This window comes from Macaca mulatta, chromosome 5, assembly GCF_049350105.2.
Source record: "Macaca mulatta isolate MMU2019108-1 chromosome 5, T2T-MMU8v2.0, whole genome shotgun sequence".
Taxonomy (NCBI): domain Eukaryota; kingdom Metazoa; phylum Chordata; class Mammalia; order Primates; family Cercopithecidae; genus Macaca; species Macaca mulatta.
In genome coordinates this window covers 47,157,183-47,177,259 of record NC_133410.1, presented here as the reverse complement: position 1 = coordinate 47,177,259, position 20,077 = coordinate 47,157,183, and the positions used below count along the sequence as shown (strand labels likewise).

The 20,077-nt window shown below is 38.1% G+C and overlaps 1 protein-coding gene across 15 annotated transcripts in view; it reads left to right on the top strand.

Annotated features, from left to right (window-relative positions):
- CORIN (corin, serine peptidase) overlaps positions 1 to 20,077 on the top strand; it is a 261,847-nt gene that overhangs the window by 155,504 nt on the left and 86,266 nt on the right. For 9 of the 15 annotated variants that reach the window (XR_013417835.1, XR_013417832.1, XR_013417833.1 and 6 more), the window contains exons 6-8: positions 6,082 to 6,195; positions 15,251 to 15,358; positions 18,803 to 18,913. Coding sequence is in view for 9 of the 15 variants with exons in the window: in XM_078003365.1 (XP_077859491.1) it covers positions 6,082 to 6,195; positions 15,251 to 15,358; positions 18,803 to 18,913 (333 nt within the window). In the remaining 6 variants the exon portion in view is untranslated. The remainder of the gene's footprint in view (positions 1 to 6,081; positions 6,196 to 15,250; positions 15,359 to 18,802; positions 18,914 to 20,077) is intronic. The other 6 variants (XR_013417836.1, XR_013417837.1, XM_078003367.1 and 3 more) reach the window with 1 other exon arrangement.

The window sequence follows — 20,077 nt, the reverse complement described above, 5'->3', positions numbered from 1 at the left end:
GAAATTTCTCAAGCTCTTAGATATTCAAGGATGGTCATTGTTGATTTGACCTGAGACAACCTATAGTCAGAAGTTAGTACAGTCAGTCATATATTGCTTAACGATGGGTATACATTCTAAGAAGTGTGTTGGTAGGCGATTTCGTCATGTGCGAACATCAGAGTGTACTTACACAAACCTAGATTTAGAACATACTACACGTCCAGGCTGTGCAGTCTAGCCTATGGCTCTTAGGCTGCAAACCTGTACAGTATATTACTGTACTGAATACTCTAGGCAGTTGTAACACAATAAGCATTTGTGTATCTAAACATATCTGCACATAGAAAAGGTACAGTAAAAATTTGGTACTGTAATCCCTTGGGGCCACTGTTGTATATGTAGTCCATTGTTAAGAAAAATGTTGTTAGATGGTACATGACTTGTACATCCAGCATCCACTCATGTCGCAGTACCTCCACAGCTACTCGATAAATAGACTCCCAGCTGCTATCCCTACTTCTTCCCTTGTACCCCTAGAGTCTATTTCCAACACAATAGAGCAATCCTTTAAGAATTTCAGTCAGATTATGCCACTCTTTACCGAAAACCATGTAATGACTCTTGTGTTAAAGTTACGAAGTCCTTACAAAGGCCTGCAGAGCCCTGTGTGTTTGGACCTTCCCTCCTGCTCGGCCTCATTCTTGTGCTTGGTCCCTGCTCATGCTGCTGTAGCCACACAGGTCTTTTTGCTGATCCCGTGACACCTGCCGGGCAGACTCTTGCCCAAGGAACTTGCACTAGCTCTTCCTTGAATCTTCCTGAGACTCCCTTGCCTCTTTCAAGTTGTTGCTCAAATGTCAGCTTGGAGTGAGGCCTGCCCTGGTACCCTAATTGATATTGGGTGCCAATATTAACAATATTAATATTATTACCCCACTCCTATACCCTATATCTGCCTTACCCTGCAGTACTCTCTTCTTCATAGCACTTATTAACATCTTGTGTGATATACAAGAATTTTAAAATTACATTTATTGATATAGCTTGTCATTCTAGAGTATAAGCTTCCCAAGGCAAGGGAGCTATTCTGTATTCAATAATACATAATACAGAATAGTATTAATTGTTCTATAATAATTATTATAGAATATATAGAATAATAGTTATTCTGTAATAATACAGAATGCTAAATAAATGAGTGCATAAATCAGAGGGAAACACAAGCCTTGCAGATGGAGGAAGGCGTGTGTTATACCTCCAATTCCTCAGGAAATAACTTAAAATATGTCATTAGATATTGCTGTTTTCCAAAGGGTCTTCTCTATACTGTGCTTCTAATGGATGCTCAGCCACCTTTTCAAATTTATCTCTCCCTCAGCACAATGCCCAGTGGCACCAGCTCCTCTTCCTCCTCATGGGAATTCTCACTGTTCTTATTTTTTATTTTTATTTATTTATTTATTTATTTTGAGACAGAGTCTCCCTCTGTCATCTGGGCTGGAGCGCAGTGGCATGATCTCGGCTCACTGCAACCTCCGCCTCCGAAGTTCAAGTGATTGATTCTCCTGCCTCGCCTCCTGAGTAGCTGAGATAACAGGTACATGTCTCTATGCCCAGCTAATTTTTGTATTTTTATTAGAGATGGGGTTTCACCATGTTGGCCAGGCTGGTCTCGAACCCCTGACCTCAGGCAATCTGCCCGCCTCAGCCTCCCAAAGTGCTGGGATTACAGATATGTGGCACTGCACCCGGCCCTTCACTCCTTTTGTACTCAGAGCTTCCAGACCCTCATCCATACCTACCGAAATATCTTAATTTCAGCCAAATGAAGGGCCTTCCACCTAATATGACTCACCTCCTCAGAAGGCAGGGTAAAGTCCATGTTGGGCTGGTTGAACACACTCTTAGATTTTCTCTCTCCTCTCTCACCTCTTGTCTTTTACCCCAATCATTTTACCAATCGGTTGTGCCCAAAGATACAGTGCTCTCCCCAAGAAGTATTCTTGTATCAGCAGCTGAAAGATTACATTCAGTCTTTTTCATTGAATGACATAACCTTGTAAAAGGTAAGGGCAATAGTGGTTTATAGTACTTGATTTCGAGCAGCATGGAGAACGCAGCGCTGACAGGCTCTCAGCACAGGCCCACGTGATGTGCAGAGCTGGGTCAGCTTTCTCCTCTGAGTGGGAGTTGAAGCTGAGCTTTTGACTTTCAGCAAGGGCTCAAAGACAGGGCAAGTAAGAGCAACATACAGTCCGTGGCAGGCTGGTGAGTAATTTTTGAAAAGGACTCTAAAAGTTAACAACCAGAATAATGACAGCATTTGCCAATAATATTGATACACAGACAGAGAGAGCCTAGGAAGCTGGAAGCAGTTGCAGAAAATCTCAGGGTGATTTCAGGCTAGGGATTATTATTTTAGCAGTCCGTTGTCAGAGACAAGAATACTGAAAAGAGCTGATCATCCTTTGGGTATGTATTCTTCAAGATCCATGTCATTCTGAAGTCCACGGGATCCATAATTGTCCCTATCATCTGGACATGTAAACTAGCTTTTTAGGCCATATAACTTTATGTACTGCTATTTTTGCAGCAGTATTAATTAACTGTCACATGTGTAGTGGAAGTCAGCTTTCGCAGTGAAGTATCTACTTGGTAAAATTATCTTCATCAGATGATGATCAGTAGAATATATGCTCTATTTGGGGATTTTGTTTGTTTGTTTTCTTCACTGCTATATTACCAGAGGCTAGAATAGTACTTTGTACATAGTAGACACTCAGTAAATATATATTCAATCAATGAATGAATGTTCCAGTTATCAATCTGCCATTGATTTAAATTCCAACATACACCTCTTAGAATTATAGATGATGTTAGTGGAAATATTTTCAAGATTGTATAGCATGACTTCTCAGGAAATCTCCCTTTGTCATCCTAAGGGACCACTCAAAAGCCTGTTGGAAAATGATTGTTATAAGACAGTGATATTTATGGTAGAAAAATCTCTACAGAAACCTGATAAAAGCTCTCTCAGGGTGTTCAAAAAAAGTAGAACTGACTTGGAATGTCATCTCATCTGGATCCAATTCATTGCAAGACAGACATTTGTCTTTTGTTTAGAGAGAAAAATAAAGACAATGTTGAAGTTTTACTCAAATCTAGTGCCCTTAAACTGGCCGAGTATCAGCCAACTACACTATTGCACAAGCACCAGGAACAAGGAAGTGGGTGTGGCATGGAGGATTGGGCCTGGATCCTAGCTTGGGATTTGGGGTGTTTTTCATCTTCCCCTAATTATATGGCTTTGGTCCATTTCAATGTCGACCACATGACACTTCATTTCCTTCATCTGTAAACTACCAAACAAAATATGTTTGTAGTACTTTATTAATTGAACATTTTATACAAGTGGAAATTCTGAATACAGGTTAAGAAGAAATGAAACAGAAAGATTATACAAAAATTATTCTAGTTTTATAAAAGTAATATTAACTACCAAAACTGTGAACTCTCAAAGAAAGAACAAGAATAAAGTAACAATTTATGATAACCTAAAACCAAAGACAGCCACACTTCCAGATAAGGAACCACACAAAAGAAGTCAGTTTCTGCTGAATCAGCCAAGACAGGGGATATCAATAATCAAAACAGTGCAAGCTGTGCTGGGTTTTAAATTTGATCCAGATTTGAGATGACCTTATGCAAGAAATGGCTTTACTGGAGTCAAATATGTAGGGCCTTAAAATCTAGAGGTTAGGAGCTATTGAATGTTGAGCTTTCAGCTCCATTTCCTGAGGAATCATCGGAGCCATAGGTGGGGAATGCAATAATAATTCTTGTGAGGCATTGCAGCTGCTAAAATGCAGACATATGGAATTTTTGCACTCTCTAGTATAATACAGAAACAATCTCACAATAGGATAAACACTTCTTTCAAACTTTCTCTTAACCCTAGAGAGAGGATATTGTACAGACTGGATGGGTAAAATCTTAGTATTTTGGTTTTTCATTTTAGGTCTGGTTTTCTACGAATGGTTTAGGAGTCTGTATTTGTAGCTATAGGAGTGCACTCCTGTGCAGACACCATACTAAACATGTTGAATATTTTGGCAGTTGAAATCCATAGATGTAATTTGTATTGATACTGAAATTATGGACTATAATGGAAAATTGGGCTTTTGTTGTTGATATTGTGAAAATGTTACATGAAGTAGCATCATAAGAAACTTACCAGATCAACTAATGCATAATGTTCAATGAGTTGAAATGCTGATTTCCTTGATAGTATTGGGAAATAATTCGTTAATTTTGTTTTTTTCTGCTTTATGGCAATATATTCTTCTATTAGGGATTTAGGTAAGTTTTTCCATTGAATCGAGAACCTCCTGAGTGCCAGCCACTGGCTGGGTCCCAGGAACATGGGTTGGAAATATATTAATCAAGAACCTCCTGAGTGCCAACCATTCCGCTGGGTCCTAGGAACATGATGGGAACTATGACAGACATGGGCTTTACTGACTGGAGCTTTCAGCCTGTACTTTTCTCTGTTTCTATTGCTGAGTTAAAATGTTCCATATTCCTGGATTCCCTGTAACTAGTCAACAAGGTTCATCTTATCAAGGAATACATACTGCAGGGAATGGTGGCAGTGACCAGGCAACTCACCACACAGCCGACACACACACACACACACACACACACACACACACACACACACACGCACAAAAGCTTTGGTGGAAGGGGAGAGAGAGACAGAAGGAGATTTTTGAAGGTTCTACTTAACTTTTCTTATCTGAAACTGGAGCTCATAAAAAAGTTACCTTTTTCTCAGCTAAAAAGATAAAACATATCATTGTAAGAACATTTGTAAAATACAGAATACAATGCAGTAAAAAGTAAAGTTACTTTAATCCTAATACCGAAGATAATATACCTCTCCCCATGCCAAACTGTATTTTGTTTTCTAGGACCAGTTGGTGTTTTCTCATCTCAAGTAGCTTGAACTTTGTCCTAGGACATTAAGTATTTTCTAAAATGTAGTTTTCAATGGCTGTAATAGTATTTCTCATTACGGTGGTATCAAAATTTATTTAACTAGCCGCTTAATATTGCATAGTGGTTATTTCATAGTTTCCTCATTTTAAACAATGATGGTTTGAACATCATTAAACATAAAACACATATTCATAATGATTTCCTTTTTATGAAGTCTGAGAAATAAGATGATTGCTGAGTTAAAGATTATGCACACTTAAAAGGCATTTGATGCACATTACCAAATATTTTTTATCTTAACATCCACTTGGTTGAGCTGATTTATCCTTTTATTAATGATCTTCCTGAAAAATTTTCTATCTTTTTGTCTTAAATTTATTGTCTACTGTAATTCTGAAGCAGTGGAGTATTTATTGCATTTTGAAAAGAAAAAGAACACCAAAATTTTAAAAGCGCAAATATAAAAATGTAACTGTGTTAAGTAAAAAGAAATGAAAATATTATTAGCGAATGCCATTTCCTATCCCTTATGCGAAAATAGAAGCTGACATTTTAACTGGCATTTTCATTAAGGTAAGTAAATACGTTTCAAATACAGGGCACCCGGTCTCTATGCTATGTTCAAACACACATCCATTTACTGACTCTGTTTTTACTGGAACTTTCCCTGTGACACATAGAATAGCTTTTAAGAGAGGTAGAGTTTTTAAATGTTGTTCAATTAGTAGCACTGTACTTTGACATAATTTTCAATTATTTAGAAAAATACACCCATTGGGTATTCTCCCCACATAAATTGTGCAATTGATGAAGCTACCCTCTTACTCTCTGAACATGGATGCCTCACTCCGCAAGCCCACCAGTGAACTATCTCCTGCTTTCCTCATACAAGCAAGCACTCTCTGTATGATTTCCAGGTAATTTTCCAGTTAATGTGCTAGGATGCCAAAGAAAAATTGGTGACAATAAAACTGAGGGAATTTGGAAACAAATCTGTTGAACAGCAAAAGAAGATTTTCTATGTATTTATCTTTTGTAATCTTAAAATTAAAAAAAAAAAATCTTATTCTGACATTATTTCCTGCCCTTTTTTTTTTTTAGTGCTCTGTGGAGGGGGTGAGAGCTTTCTGTGTGCCAGTGGAATCTGCATCCCCAGGAAACTGCAATGTAATGGCTACAACGACTGTGACGACTGGAGTGACGAGGCTCATTGCAGTATGTGACAAGCTGTTTGGGGTTTGTCTGAGTGGACAGGGATTCTCAAATCCTGACAATCATTGGCATTTGCATAGACTGTTTTTGGTTTGCCTTTCTAAAGTGAGCAAACATGTTTATCTTCCCCCAGAATGACAGCAGTATATTTGCACACCTTTCAAAGGCATGGTTTATTAGGAACTCAACAGGTAGACGCTGCATTGGAACAGATGAGGGATTGCAGCATTTTTGCACAAAGTGGTTTAAATTGGGAGAAGGCTTTGGTTTATTTTGTTTGGGTGAGAATTTTCATTTTTGTTTATGAGTATGAAGGTCAATGTTTTTTAAAAAAGGATATTTTTATGACAATATTTTCACCCTAATGATTTTTAACTGTCATGACACAGTAAATACAAAGCCTCTTGTTTTGTTTTTTTGTTTTTTTTTTTTGAGACGGAGTCTCGCTCTGTCACCCAGGCTGGAGTGCAGTGGTCGGATCTCAGCTCACGTTTTTTTGTTTGTTTGTTTGTTTGTTTGTTTTAATGCTTCTTCTAAACCTGGAGATAGTCAATGGCACTAACTGTTTAAAATCCACTAATCAGTAGATTCCGCCTTATGTGTCCTCAATTTATTCCCCATTGATTGGTCATTTTGACTTAATTAGCCAGTGGTTTGTCCAATATAGATTCAGATTTCAAGTTGTTTTGCAGTTACAAACTGGAAAGAAGGGGAAAACCATCCTGAAGAAGTCCATTGTAGGAAACAAAGCTGGTGTCCTATTTGTTCACCCCTAGTATGTTAAAAAAAGAAAATAATTACACTGTGTAATCTGTATTCAAAACAGAACTATATGCAATTAGAACACTATATGCAAGTGTTCTAATTGTTCTTTAAGGGTTATATAAACAGCCACAGTTAGTATGGCAAGAGCTGTGTTTCACTCCTCATGGGAATTGCCAAGGTGTTGTAAGTGCTTGAGAATACTGATCTTAATTGAAAAATTCTTTTGGTCTGTTTGCCAAACGGACCAACTCATCTTTCCTCTGATGGGCTAGGATGGACGCTCCTTTGTCCTGTTGAATGGCAGAACTACTGAATGGCAGTTTATCATGGTAACATTTCAGGTCAGTGTTTCCCAAACTGGTGTTCCATATAGTATCTGAGTCTGGAATAATGCTTGAAAAAAAATAACTTTGGGAAATACTCTCTATCAGATCTACTTCTTAGAGGGTTAGAATACACATTTGTATAGTAGAGGTTCTGAGAAATCCTGCAGTTTAAAAAAAATATGTTTGCCTAACTTTGTATTTCATCAGAATTATTCTCTCATGTGAATCCTCACCTTTATTTGTTCATTTATTCATGCATTTTTTATTCTGCCTAATATCTAGTATCCCGTGGAACTTTAGTTATGCCACGCATATTTCAGGAAACGTTCTTTTCAGTAAGACATTTGTGTTTTACAACTTGGAATTTTCTTTTCAAAACAATGCATGGCACACAATTTTACATAAAAAACATTTTTATAGGCTGTATATTTACACTGGGAAGTGCTGCTGTGGGCTTAGCAGAAGATACTGTGCAAAGCAGCCAAAATAGGGATCTTTAAATAATTCAACGTAATTATATCCAATTTATGGGATTTGGTAGAATCTCTAGCTATTCTCCCATTGTGGCCCATGTTATGGCATTGTTCAAATTCTGCATGTGCCTGTATCTCCTGTGGTGGGCCAACTATGGTTTTATCATATGTTCCTCAATTGTACTGAGCATTGCACTCCGAACCCTGTAAGTGATTTCTGCTGCATTTGTTAAAATTAAATTTGAAGGGGTTAATTTTCCTAGTCAACAATGTGTTACTGTTCTGCAAGGCATTTACCAATGTCCAAGGGGCTGAAACATTTATTAAGGAAAATAGATACGGCCCTTTCCCATGAACATACCACAAAAATGATCTGTTTGGTCCATTGAGGAAATACATCCCTTCAGAAAACTTCTGTATGAAAACACAGGCATCGAAGGCTTCATATGCAATTGTTTTTGACCTTACAAGGACATCTGCTTTTGAGCTTTAAGGTTAAGTGCTTGTGGTGTTTCAGCATGAGTGTTTATGGAGGGTGCCATACTCCTGTTGTCACTACCCTGTGGTGAAGGAATAGTATAAGTCTGAATTAGGCCTGATGTGAATCAGAGTGTGAATGCAACCCACAGATACTCAGGAGAGGAGAAGGAAGTTTTGCCGTGTGTTCTCAATGAGGAGCAGAAGAAAATGCCTACTTCCTAGGGTTCTCGCAGGTAGGCAAGAAAGAGGACTGCCAGAGGAGATTATGCTTCTATGGGTTAGATGCAAAAATGATCTCTACTAAGCACTTGCCTGCTTTTATAAAACATGGGTCATATTAGGTGGCCTGTGTAGTTCATTGAGTTGTTAATTTCCTTTTTAGTCAGGTTCAAAGGAAAGGAGAGAAGAAACTCATTATTTGTGAGTTACCTAATAAACTATGCTAGAAGCGTTTACCTACATGCTTCGATTTAATTATCAGCAGAGGAAGTGTTATCGACCCCCTTTGTACAGGTGCAGAGACAGAGCTTAGGGCAATGAATACATTTGCCCATGGTTCGCTAAATGTGAAACCCAGTCTTAAATGGTTCAAAATCTAATGCTTTTTCTTTCCCCTGGTCTGCCTTTGACTTGTCCTTGTCCATAAAAAAGTTCAGATTTAGTGAGATTATACTCTGATTATTTATATTGCAGGAAAATGTTTTAAGTGATTTTGATGTGTTACAGCTTTCAGAGGTAATCGTTTATTAAAGAGCACTCCAGGTATCTGTGACTACTTACTGACTTTCTCCCCTAACTGGTTTTGTCTTGTCAATCTCTTCTTAAGTATTTGTTGAATGAAAAGATTTCCAAACACTGAAACAATTTTAATGGTGTAGCAGAAAAATTTTCAAAAATCAGGAAAATTTTAGAAATGTCTATCTCTGTGGCTTTAGGCAGGCCATTTCTGTAACCCTGGCTTTTGGTATCATCATGGATGGCTGCATGCTGGCCTCCCCAGGAAGCCCCACCTGCAGAGATTTTGATTCAGTTTGTCTGCAGTGGGGACCAGGCAGCAGTACTTTTGTAACGCTCTCCAGGTAATTCTAACAGACAGCCAGACTTGGAAGTACTGGGCTAGAAGGTGCTTGGTGTCTCTTTTGTTGTTAAGATTCTATAATCTTTTGAGTCTATAACAAGCTCCTAGAATAGTGCCTGGGACATAGCAAGTGCTTAGTAGATGAATACTTCTTAATTTTAAATTGGAAACTCAAGTTGTCACAGTGAAATAGCTGCCACAAAGTTCACACACTTTATGACACATAAAAACCACCATCAAATATTTTTCAAAATCATTTTCTGTGAATTTTGTGTAAAATTGGTTGACTTATTTTTGAGGATGGTGGTTATCTAATTGTACACGGAGTGTAATACGGTGTAGTAATGACTACTGTAAGTTCTTGAGTCAGGCTGCTTAGGTTTCGAGCTTACCATTTCCTGCCTCTGATAACTTAGGCAAGTTACTCAACCTGTCTGTGCCTCAGTTTCTTCTGTAGTACAATGGAAACAATAAATAGTGAATATCTCTCAAATTGTTCAGAATAATGATTCACTGAATATAAAGCATATAGACCAATGTCTTGCATGCAGTAAGTCTCAAAGAGCACTGGGATTTGTGGTCATGACTGTTGTCACTCTTGTTATCTTATTGTTCCTCCACTCCCACCCAGCACCTCTTGTTACTAGGTGCAGAGAATGACCACTGGAAGTCGTGGGGACAGCTGATGATATCAGCTGATACATGTAAGGGAGACAGAAACACTAAAATATGCACAACAATTTTAAAAGCAGCACCACGTGAAGCTATTTTTGAATGGAGGCAGCATAAACAGCACAACATAAAAATTATATTCCAAATGATGTTTGAATCATCAAAATGACTATCTATAATAATCTTTCTACTAAGATGTAGCTGCAAGTAAATGCTAGAAATAGCTTCATCAAAATTATAGAAAAATCTCACTCTATGCTAATGGAAGAAGTATTAAATGTTTGGAAATTTTACTTTTTGTATAGTGGCAATCTGATTATACTGAATCAATCAAACTATTGAATATTCTTTAATTCCTCCTATGTGTGAATCATGTTTTAGCTACCTAGTAAATGGAAAGATACTGTTAAGACATGGTTTCTTTCTTTATGAGGCTTTTAGTCTAATCACAGAACTAACATATATACATAGAAACTATTAAATACGCTTTAAAAAAATTTTTTTTTTGAGATGGAGTCTCGCTCTGTCACCCAGGCTGGGGTGCAGAGGTGTGATCTTGGTTCTCTGCAGCCTCCACTACCCAAGCTCAAGCAATTCTCCAGCCTCAGTCTTCTGAGTAACTGGAACTACAGGCGTGAGCCACCACGCCAGGCCTAATTTTTGTATTTTTTGTAGAAACAAGATTTTGCCATGTTGCCCAGGCTGGTTGTGAACTCCTAAGCTCAAAGTGATCGGCCCACCTCGGCCTCCCAAAGTGCTAGGATTACTGGCGTGAGCCACTGTGCCCAGCCTAAATATGGTATTTTAAAACAATATAACACACACAATATCACAAAGTCAAAAAAAATTGATGTAAACAAGCAAACAAAAAAAGCTTGCAGCAGGGAGTCCTTCTAGTAAAAAGAGTAGGATAACTAGAAGCTGGATTGCATAGAGAGCTGATGGAAAAGATGGGATTAAAGCGAGGCTTTGCACTCAGGTGGTGTTTGTATACTGTGCAACATGATTTTCAACTCTCTAGGTGACATTTTACAATGCATGGAGACTTTTTTTTATTGTCACAACTGTGGGAGTGGAGGGAGGTGTTACTGGCATCTAGTGGGTAGAGGCCAGAGATGCTGCTAAACAAACTGCACTGCACAGGGCAGCCCCCAACAACAAAGAATTACCCAGTCCAAAATGTCAATGATACTGCCGTGGAGAAACCCTTTTCTAGAGCTGGAAGCCAATAGTAGAAAGAACTCAGAGAGTCAAGAAGCCTGGTGCTTCTCGTGGCTCTGCTGTAAATGAGCTGAGCAGCAGTGGACAGACCATGTAACTCCTCTGGTCATTTCAGAATGAGAGGGTTGGATGAAATAACCTCTGGTTCTTTCCATATTTAATCTTCTGTGGGTGGAAACTGAGCATCCGTACTTGCATCTTGAGTTGAGGCAACACATTCATGTTTATAGTCATAGAGATCGTACAGTTGAGAGAAGCCCTTGAGAAAAAGGCTTTCTGTGTGTTAGTTTTCTGCTTTAATTTAATGATAATTTTGAGAGACAAGAATTAATAGTGTGCCATATAAGATGTCAAACTGAAGTCAGTATTAACATGCACGAATTTCAGAAGAAACATTTTGTATCAAGCTCTCCTTAAGAAAAAAAAAGCTATAGCTAGAAAAACATCTACCTTAGGTCATGCAAAATTATGCTTGTTATTGAGCAAGAAAATCACAGCAAGCACTTTTGCAAATTTTGATTTGCTGGCCCCAAATTGTGCTGACAACACTTCTTTCCAGGTCAAATAAACATTTATTTCAATAAAAGGAGACACTGTGATCTTTGCTATTTGCTATGTATTTCTGGCTTTGCAGTGCCTCTGGTTAAGGTTTTGCGTGTTTACTAATCACACAGACCTTAGGGAAGTAACAGATTACAGATTGTTTTCCAAATGCAGCTCATTTTGTATCTCACTTCTAAAAATGGTTTCTAACCAAGCAAGTTATAACAGTAGAAAGTTGAATCCGCACCAGGGAGAACAATGAGGATTTAAAAAAAATTCTGGAGTCCTCTCCATTTATGAAGTAATTTAATAAATAAGGACATCAATTTTTAAAATATCTCTAATGCAGTGTTTTAGTATGAATTACCAGGGGTCCTAGAATGGGTCTCATAGAAGACAAAGAAACTTTTGGAATTTTTGATGTGTTCTTAGGTTAATCACATTCTGAAAGGGATATTTCATTCCCCAGTTGTCCTGCCATCAAAAAAAGTGAGTGTACTGCTTACAAATAAGTTAACTTGTAGGGTTTAAAATGTGCTGAAACACTGTTCCCCATCCTCTGGGCGAATGCATGCATGTACTTTGCACTGATGGTCAAGTTGAGAAGCCTTATTTCTCTGGCTATTGCTGATTCTAGCATGTTGACTCAAAACTTCCCACAAGGGTAATTTAGATTAAGACACAAAAAAATAAAAAATAAAAAAGATCTTTTAGAATTTCACAAGGTAATGTATATATCTTGATGCACAAATTCCCCAGGTCTGTCCTGTGGGCAGGAGAACCAATGTCATAACCTTTCCACTCAGCTGTCACATGTGTGGTAGCCTCATTCAGCAGCGGGGTTCAGGGTGGGGAAATAGCGCCCTCTGCTGAATGGGATAAAATACCATTGTCAAAGTGACAGCTAGGACTTCTTAGTTCTTATATTTTCCCTTATGGTGGCTGTCCTTATTTGAAAATTATTCAGGCTGGGGGAAGTGAAAAATAAAAAGTACTTACAAAGTTCTGTATGCGTGTAAGTGTGGACTTATATGTATATATGCGTGTGTGTGTCTGTGCACATACACACCTTCCAAATGAAGACACAGAACAGGTGATTTCTAAGGCCCATTCCCTTCCTAAAATGGTGTGATTCTAAAAACTTTAAGAAGTTTTTTTTTTAGAAGAGTGCCTTTTTGAAACAGAAATTTATGATTCATGTATATGTGAGTGTCATATTTTGGCATACCTAATGTTTTAACTGATCAATGCCAAAGGCTTTGCATAACGAATCGTCATCTAGTGTGAGATGTTTACAGTGAAGTGGTGGCTGCTACTGGTTGTATGAGATACAGGCTTCTGCTTGAGGAGAAACAATCAGCTGGAATTCAGGAGACTGAACCATTGACTGCTTGATTTCTGGCCTTCATCAGCCAAGTAGACTGATCTTCAAATGTTTTTTTTTTTTTTTTCCTCTTTCCTTTGTTTTTGCTATTTTCTCTGTTTGAAGTATGCTAAACTTTTCATTACATCCACCCTGCTGAAATTCTGCCCATTTTCTGTATTCCTTCTCCAGCCTTAAGCAAGCTGTTTTGTACTTAATTTACTTTAAATAAGGGAAATAAAAATATATTTAAGAAATCTAGTTTCTGTGAAATGCAGATTTCTTTACATATATTGATTTTAAACATTTTTACGGCTTTACTGAGGTATAATTTACATCTTATAAATTTCATCTATTGATTTTTGTAAACTTATAGAGTTATGCAACCAGCCTCACAATACAGTCTAGAATGTTTGCATCTCTCACAAAATTTCTCTCCCACACATTTGTAGTGGAATCAAGTCTAATCCCTCAGCTACTGTAACTACTTCTCAGACTTCTGTTTATATAAATTTGTTTTTTTCTGGGAATTCCATAAACGAGTCATATAATATGTAATTTTTGTATCTGATTTCTTTCACATAGCATAACTTTTTGGGGTTCATCCATACTGTCACATATATTGGTAGTTTCATCCTTTTAATCACTGAGTAGTATTTCACTGCATATTACATTTTGTTTGTCCATTCCAGTTAGAGAGTACTTGGATTTTTTTCCAGTTTTTGGCTTATGAATAATGCTGCTATGAACATCTATATATAAATCTTTGTGTGGATATATGTTTAATTTATCTTGGGTAGATTCCTAAGAGTGGAATTCACAAATTAATTGTATGGTAAGGTTGCAGTTACCTTCATTAGAAACTGCCAGTTTTCCAAGGTGGCATTATTATTTTATAGTCTCACCAGAGATCCATGAGATTCATTTTCTCAAAATCCTTGCCAATGCTTGCTATTATCCATCTTTTCCATTGTAGCCATTTTAAGGGATGTGTAGTTATATCTTCTTGTAGTTTTAATTTGCCTTAGCTTATTTTTTTTTCTTTTGTTTTGCCCTGCCCTCTCACCCCCCACTGCCTTTGTTTAATGACTAATAATGTTAAGCACCTTTTCATGTGTTTTTATGTCTTTCATGAAGACTTTCTATTCAAGTCTTTTGACCATTTGTAATTGAATTATTTTTCATCTTATTATTGAATGTAAGAGTTCTTTAGAGACTCCGGATATCCAAATTTCTTTATCATATATATATAATTTGTAAATATTTTTCTGGTATTATCCCAATACCATTTTTTGAAAAGAACATTCTCTTTCCATCGAATTGCCGTACACACACTGTTTCATTAAACTCTCCTCTTTCAAACCCTGTTAAGTGGCTGATTTTGTCCCAGTTTCATAGATCAGTTCACAGACTCCTAGACTTGAATTAACAATAACACACTAAAAGTCCCACAGCTAGTAGATGGCAGAACCAGGATAGGAGTTCTGGTTTACTGAAGGATAAGACTGTTTTCTTATTAAAATCAGGAAACCATTTCCCCTGAACGTTGTTCATTTCAACATTAAACTATGAGCGTCCTGAGATTACATAGCGCTTCTCTTCTTGCCACCGTAGTCTTTGGACAGTACTTGTTTATTTGAGGATTACATTATGAAACACCCAATAGGCTTAAGCAGTAATGTTTATGTGAAAGGAAATAACAACTCTATAATCTAAATGACTTATTTTATTTTTATGTTTATGCTTACTACTGACAAACCTAGACTTTCAACTCTAAAGAAAACATAAGAATTACTAAAGTCTATTCTACATGAACAGGAACTTCATTAGGAATGATGGTGAATTGAGAATGCCTTTTCTCATCTTTAACAATTAAGGATCATTCAGGTGACATAAAATGGAAGTCAGAGAAACACATCAGAAAGTGATACAATCACTTGGCTTGGGAGCCACTTATTTAAATGGCCTTGAACAGATTGTTGTATCTCTGTGTGCCACCTTCTCACCTATAAAACAATAGGTATGGGCCAGGTTACCATTAGGGTGTCCCTTCCATGACTGGCTTTTGTTAAATATTGTACTACGGTAGCATTCTATATGGCTCTGATGACACATTGGTGGCTTCTTTTATTTGCAGACTGCAGTGAGAATCTGTTTCACTGTCACACAGGCAAGTGCCTTAACTACAGCCTTGTGTGTGATGGATATGATGACTGTGGGGATTTGAGTGATGAGCAAAACTGTGGTAAGTAGCATTGTTTCCCCAAAGGTTTTAATTTAAAAATCACAGAAATTTTTGACCAGAAACTTATAGTTCATTATGTGTTAATATGATTAGCAGTTAAAATTACAAAATGATTGGTTTCTTGTGTTTTAGAAGGAAGAAGTTTGTTCAATCACTGTCCTCAGTAATGTCTTACATGTAAAAGTAATACATAAATAATCATATTAAGAAAATGTTTAAGAAGTGGAATGGGAAGACTGGTAAAGGTTGTTAATGCATTAATAGTTTTTTTCCTCTCCTCAAATGTGTTCTGTTTCTCCTCTGGTTAGAGCCAGTGGCTTATGCTAGATTTTGGCCTTTTGAGCAAACTTTGAGGGTAGATATATTGTCTGTGCCTGATTCCCTTAGTACATGTGACAGAAGTCCCCTCCTCTATTTAATCCCCAAATAGTACAAGGACCACCTATGCAGCAGCTACCCAGCGTTAGGATGATGCATTTGTTTTGTGTACACATGCTGATCTTATCTTTTAAAGAATAAACTCACTTTTAAAAGAGTCATGTTCAATTCTGAATGCCATCTCATGAATTAAAATCAGCAAAATTCCTCTTGCTCATTTACCTTTTTGGCTTTGTGACTAGGTTCAGAATTTTTAGGTAGCATATTATTGAGTGACGCAGGAACTTTGCAACATGAACAAAAGGGCAAACGGGGATGAGGATACACCCTGGACAAATGATATGAGACAATGTCCAGCATTAGAAAACATCAAAATGAATGTTTGGAAAGGATCAGGGATGTGGTCAGAGGAAGGCATTAGAATCATGACTGTTAGGAATAACCCCATTCTAGGAAACCTGGTGGTTTCTAGGGGCACCATCTCGCAGCCACTTGCTGTATCTGTAAAAATATTTTAAAACGTGTGTGTACAAACCATTCCTGTGTGACTAGATAGATGTGGATTATTGTTTTTTTCTGATAATATTTTATTTTTATTTTATTTTGATTAATAATAGTTGTACGTATTTATTGACTACAGCATGATATTTTAATACATGTATACAATATGTAATGATCATATCAGGGTAATTAGCATATCCATCACCTCAAACATTTATCATTTCTTTGTATTAGGAGCATTCAAAATCTTCTCATTTAGCTATTTGAAAATATGCAATAAATTATCATTAACTATAGTCACCATCTAGTGCTATAAAAACCTACAACCTGTTCCTCCTATCTAGCTGTAATTTTGTGTCAGTTAAGCACTCTCTGTCTTTTTGCGATGGAGTCTTGCTCCACCACCCAGGCTGGAGTGCAGTGGTGCTATCTCGGCTCACTGCAACCTCCGCCTCCTGGGTTCAAGTGATTCTGCTGCCTCAGCCTCCTGAGTAGCTGGGACTACAAGTGCGTGCCACCACGCCCGGCTAACTTTTGTATTTTTAGTAGAGAATGGGTTTCATCATGTTGGTCAGGCTGGTCTCTAACTCCTGAGCTCGTGATTCGCTTGCCTTGGCCTCCCAAAGTGCTGGGATTACAGACATGAGCCACCACACCTGGTGGCAATCTCTCTTTACCCCTCCTCCTCCATACCCTTATGGCCTCTAGTAACCACTGTTCTACTCTCTATTTCTATGAGATCAACTCTGCATATGAGTGAGGGCACACGGTATTTCTGTTTCTATGCCTGACTTATTTCACTTAACATAATGTCCTCCAGGCTCATCCATGTTGCTACAAATAACAGGATTTTATTCTTTTGCCATGGCTGAATAGTATTCCGTTGTGTAGATGTACCATATTTTCTTCTCCACTCATTTTTTGATGGCACAAATTGATTCCATATCATGGTTATTGTGAGTAGTGCTGCAATGAACATGCGGTTGCAGGTGTCTGTTTGATATACTGATTTCCTTTCCTTTGGATATATGCCCAGGAGTGGGATTGCTGGGTCATATGGAAGTTCTATTTGTAGTTTTCTCAAGAACCTCCATACTGTTTTCCATAATGACTGTACTAATTTACATTCAGATGTGGGATATATCCTGGGACTAACTAGTCTTGAGACAAAGGATGAGAGGAAATTGTAATTATATAGATCACAGAAATTTCACTTGTAGGAGGCCTTAGAGATCATCAGATTCAACCCTTCCCTTTACCAGCGAGATAATTAGGAAAATGCAGGGCATTGAAAATGAGTGAGTGTCGTTTGGTAGTTGGATAGGTTAGTGGAGAGGGCCAGCTTGCAGGTAGCATGTGAGAAAAAATGGTCTTAACAGGCAACATAATTCCTCTGAAGATAGCAGGCTGTCGTGAAGTTTGTGTGTTCGGATGCCGGTTGTCTCCATCTAACAGCAATAATTATCACTTTCCTTCAGACCGGCCTCTGCCCTGGCTCCCTCTGCTCTTCTGGTTCCTGCCCAAGCACCTCTTGTGCTTTTCTTCTTTTCTCAAACTTATGTCCTCCCTATACTTTCCTCTATTGATCCAAAATACCCTTTAAGATCCATGGTCACTCCAGAAGTCTGTCTATGACCATGGCACTGTTACTAGACTTATCATACTTTCTCATGGAATCTATTATTCGTGAATCCACATACATCTTCTAAAACTCTGCTTATATTCAGGGTATACCACCTCTCATGGCAAAGCATCCTATGGATTCTGCCCTTTGTGAGAGGGAACTTATCACTTAGTTCTTTTTCACTAATATATAAAGTTGAAGTCCAGGCTAAAAAGAATCATGAATATAACATCAATATTTTGCATGGCTTACTTAGCAGTTCTTTTGGATATAAGGCCAGGCATGCTGGCATGTCCTTGTAGTCCCAACTACATGGGAGGCTGGGATGGGAGGATCACCTGATCCTAGGAAGTCGAGGCTGCAGTGAGCTATGATCATACCACTGCATTCCAGCCTGGGAGACAGAGAGAGACCCTGTCTCAAAAAAAAGATAATCAATTAAAAACTTAAGCTTAGCATCAGGAGAGATGACAAGGAGATACCTGCCTTCCCAATTTACCAGACAGGTAAGTTATAATTCCTAGAAACGTGAGAGAGCTGTTACATATACATGAAATCCGCTAGCTGCATTGTGAAACACAAATCACAGTTCTGCTTTTTGAACCAAGGTAGAAATCATGAATTTTTCATAAGGAAAGAAAATGACAACTAAAGAAAACAAAAGCCAACAACAATAAGAACAAACTATGGGCCCTGGGACAGCTAGAGTAGTGTTACTCATCTGAAAAGCAGACCCATCTTACCCCACGGTGATGGTGGTCAGTGGGGCATATGCGTGGGGAGGGCGTGGAATTTTAATTGGGCCAGTCCTATTGTAGAAATGTTATTGAAGGTATTGGAGCCATTGGAACAGACTCTCTTCAATGGGAACCGGGAGCCATACAATCCTGCCTGTTTGTCATGCTGGTTCTCTGCATCCTCGTGAGTTTTCATTTCTCCAGATTGCAATCCCACAACAGAGCATCGCTGCGGGGATGGGCGTTGCATTGCCATGGAGTGGGTGTGTGATGGTGACCACGACTGTGTGGATAAGTCCGACGAGGTCAACTGCTGTGAGTGCTCTGAGGATGTTTGTCTTGCTTATTTTTCCATTTCTGGTTCTCTAGGCTGTACTCAAGGTTGAGGACTATACTTAAGACTCACTATATACACAGCATTCCAAGGGAAAGATTCTTATACTTTGGTTTTGCCTGTAAAGATCACCGAGTGGTGGGATGACAATAGCAATGGAGTGTATCTGACTTCCACACCTCTCCCCGCAAAACTCCAAGCTTCATTTGGCTGATCTAGCCAAGCGGGTGTCTGTTTTCTCTCTCATTGCTCCATATGTCTCTTTTGTGCTTCTGTGACTTTGTCAAAGGTGATGCTCTGCCCACAGAATGGGGGACCTTTCTTCTGCACACAATATATGAGTAGTTAAGATTCCCTGCAGGAGTGCCCTAACATGTTCTCAGGGGCCTTTTGTGGAAGAACATGGAAAGAATCACCAGAGAGAAGAGAGACTTTAATGTTCATATGATGATACACAGAGAGAGCATAATAGGCCGGGCATGGTGGCTCACGCCTGTAGTCTCAGCACTTTGGGAGGCAGAGGTGGGTGAATCACCTGAGGTCAGGAGTTCAAGACCAACCTGGCCAACAGTCTCTACTAAAAATACAAAAATTAGCTGGGCGTGGTGGCAGGTGCCTGTAGTCCCAGCTACTCAGGAGGCTGAGGCAGGAGAATCGCTTGAACCAGGGAGGTGTAGATTACAGTGAGCCAAGATCAAGCCATTGCCCTCCAGCCTGGGTGACAGAGTGAAACTCCATCTTAAAAAAAAAAAAAAAAAAGAGACAGAGAGAGAACGTAGTGATAATATAAATTTATAGACTGTTGTGTTTCTTAGTGAATGAAAATCTTCAGACAGTTGTTATACTTCAAACTAATAACAAGTATGGTTATTAACACTTTTTCCCCCTAGAAAATATAATATACCCATTAGAGAATAATATACACGATTGAATAGAAGCTGTCAGGTGTTAAGAGAGAATGCAGTTGACCTGAAAGAGTTAATGTGATATGTTCTTTTGCATATTTAATTATACTTTTCATTTCATCTTTTTGTATCTAGTAAAAGTTAAGAAAGTTGATTTTATATATAAGATTGAATATTTAATTGGCTTATAATTTGAGGCAAAAATAGAAATGTGGATTATATATTTTTTATTTTGACATA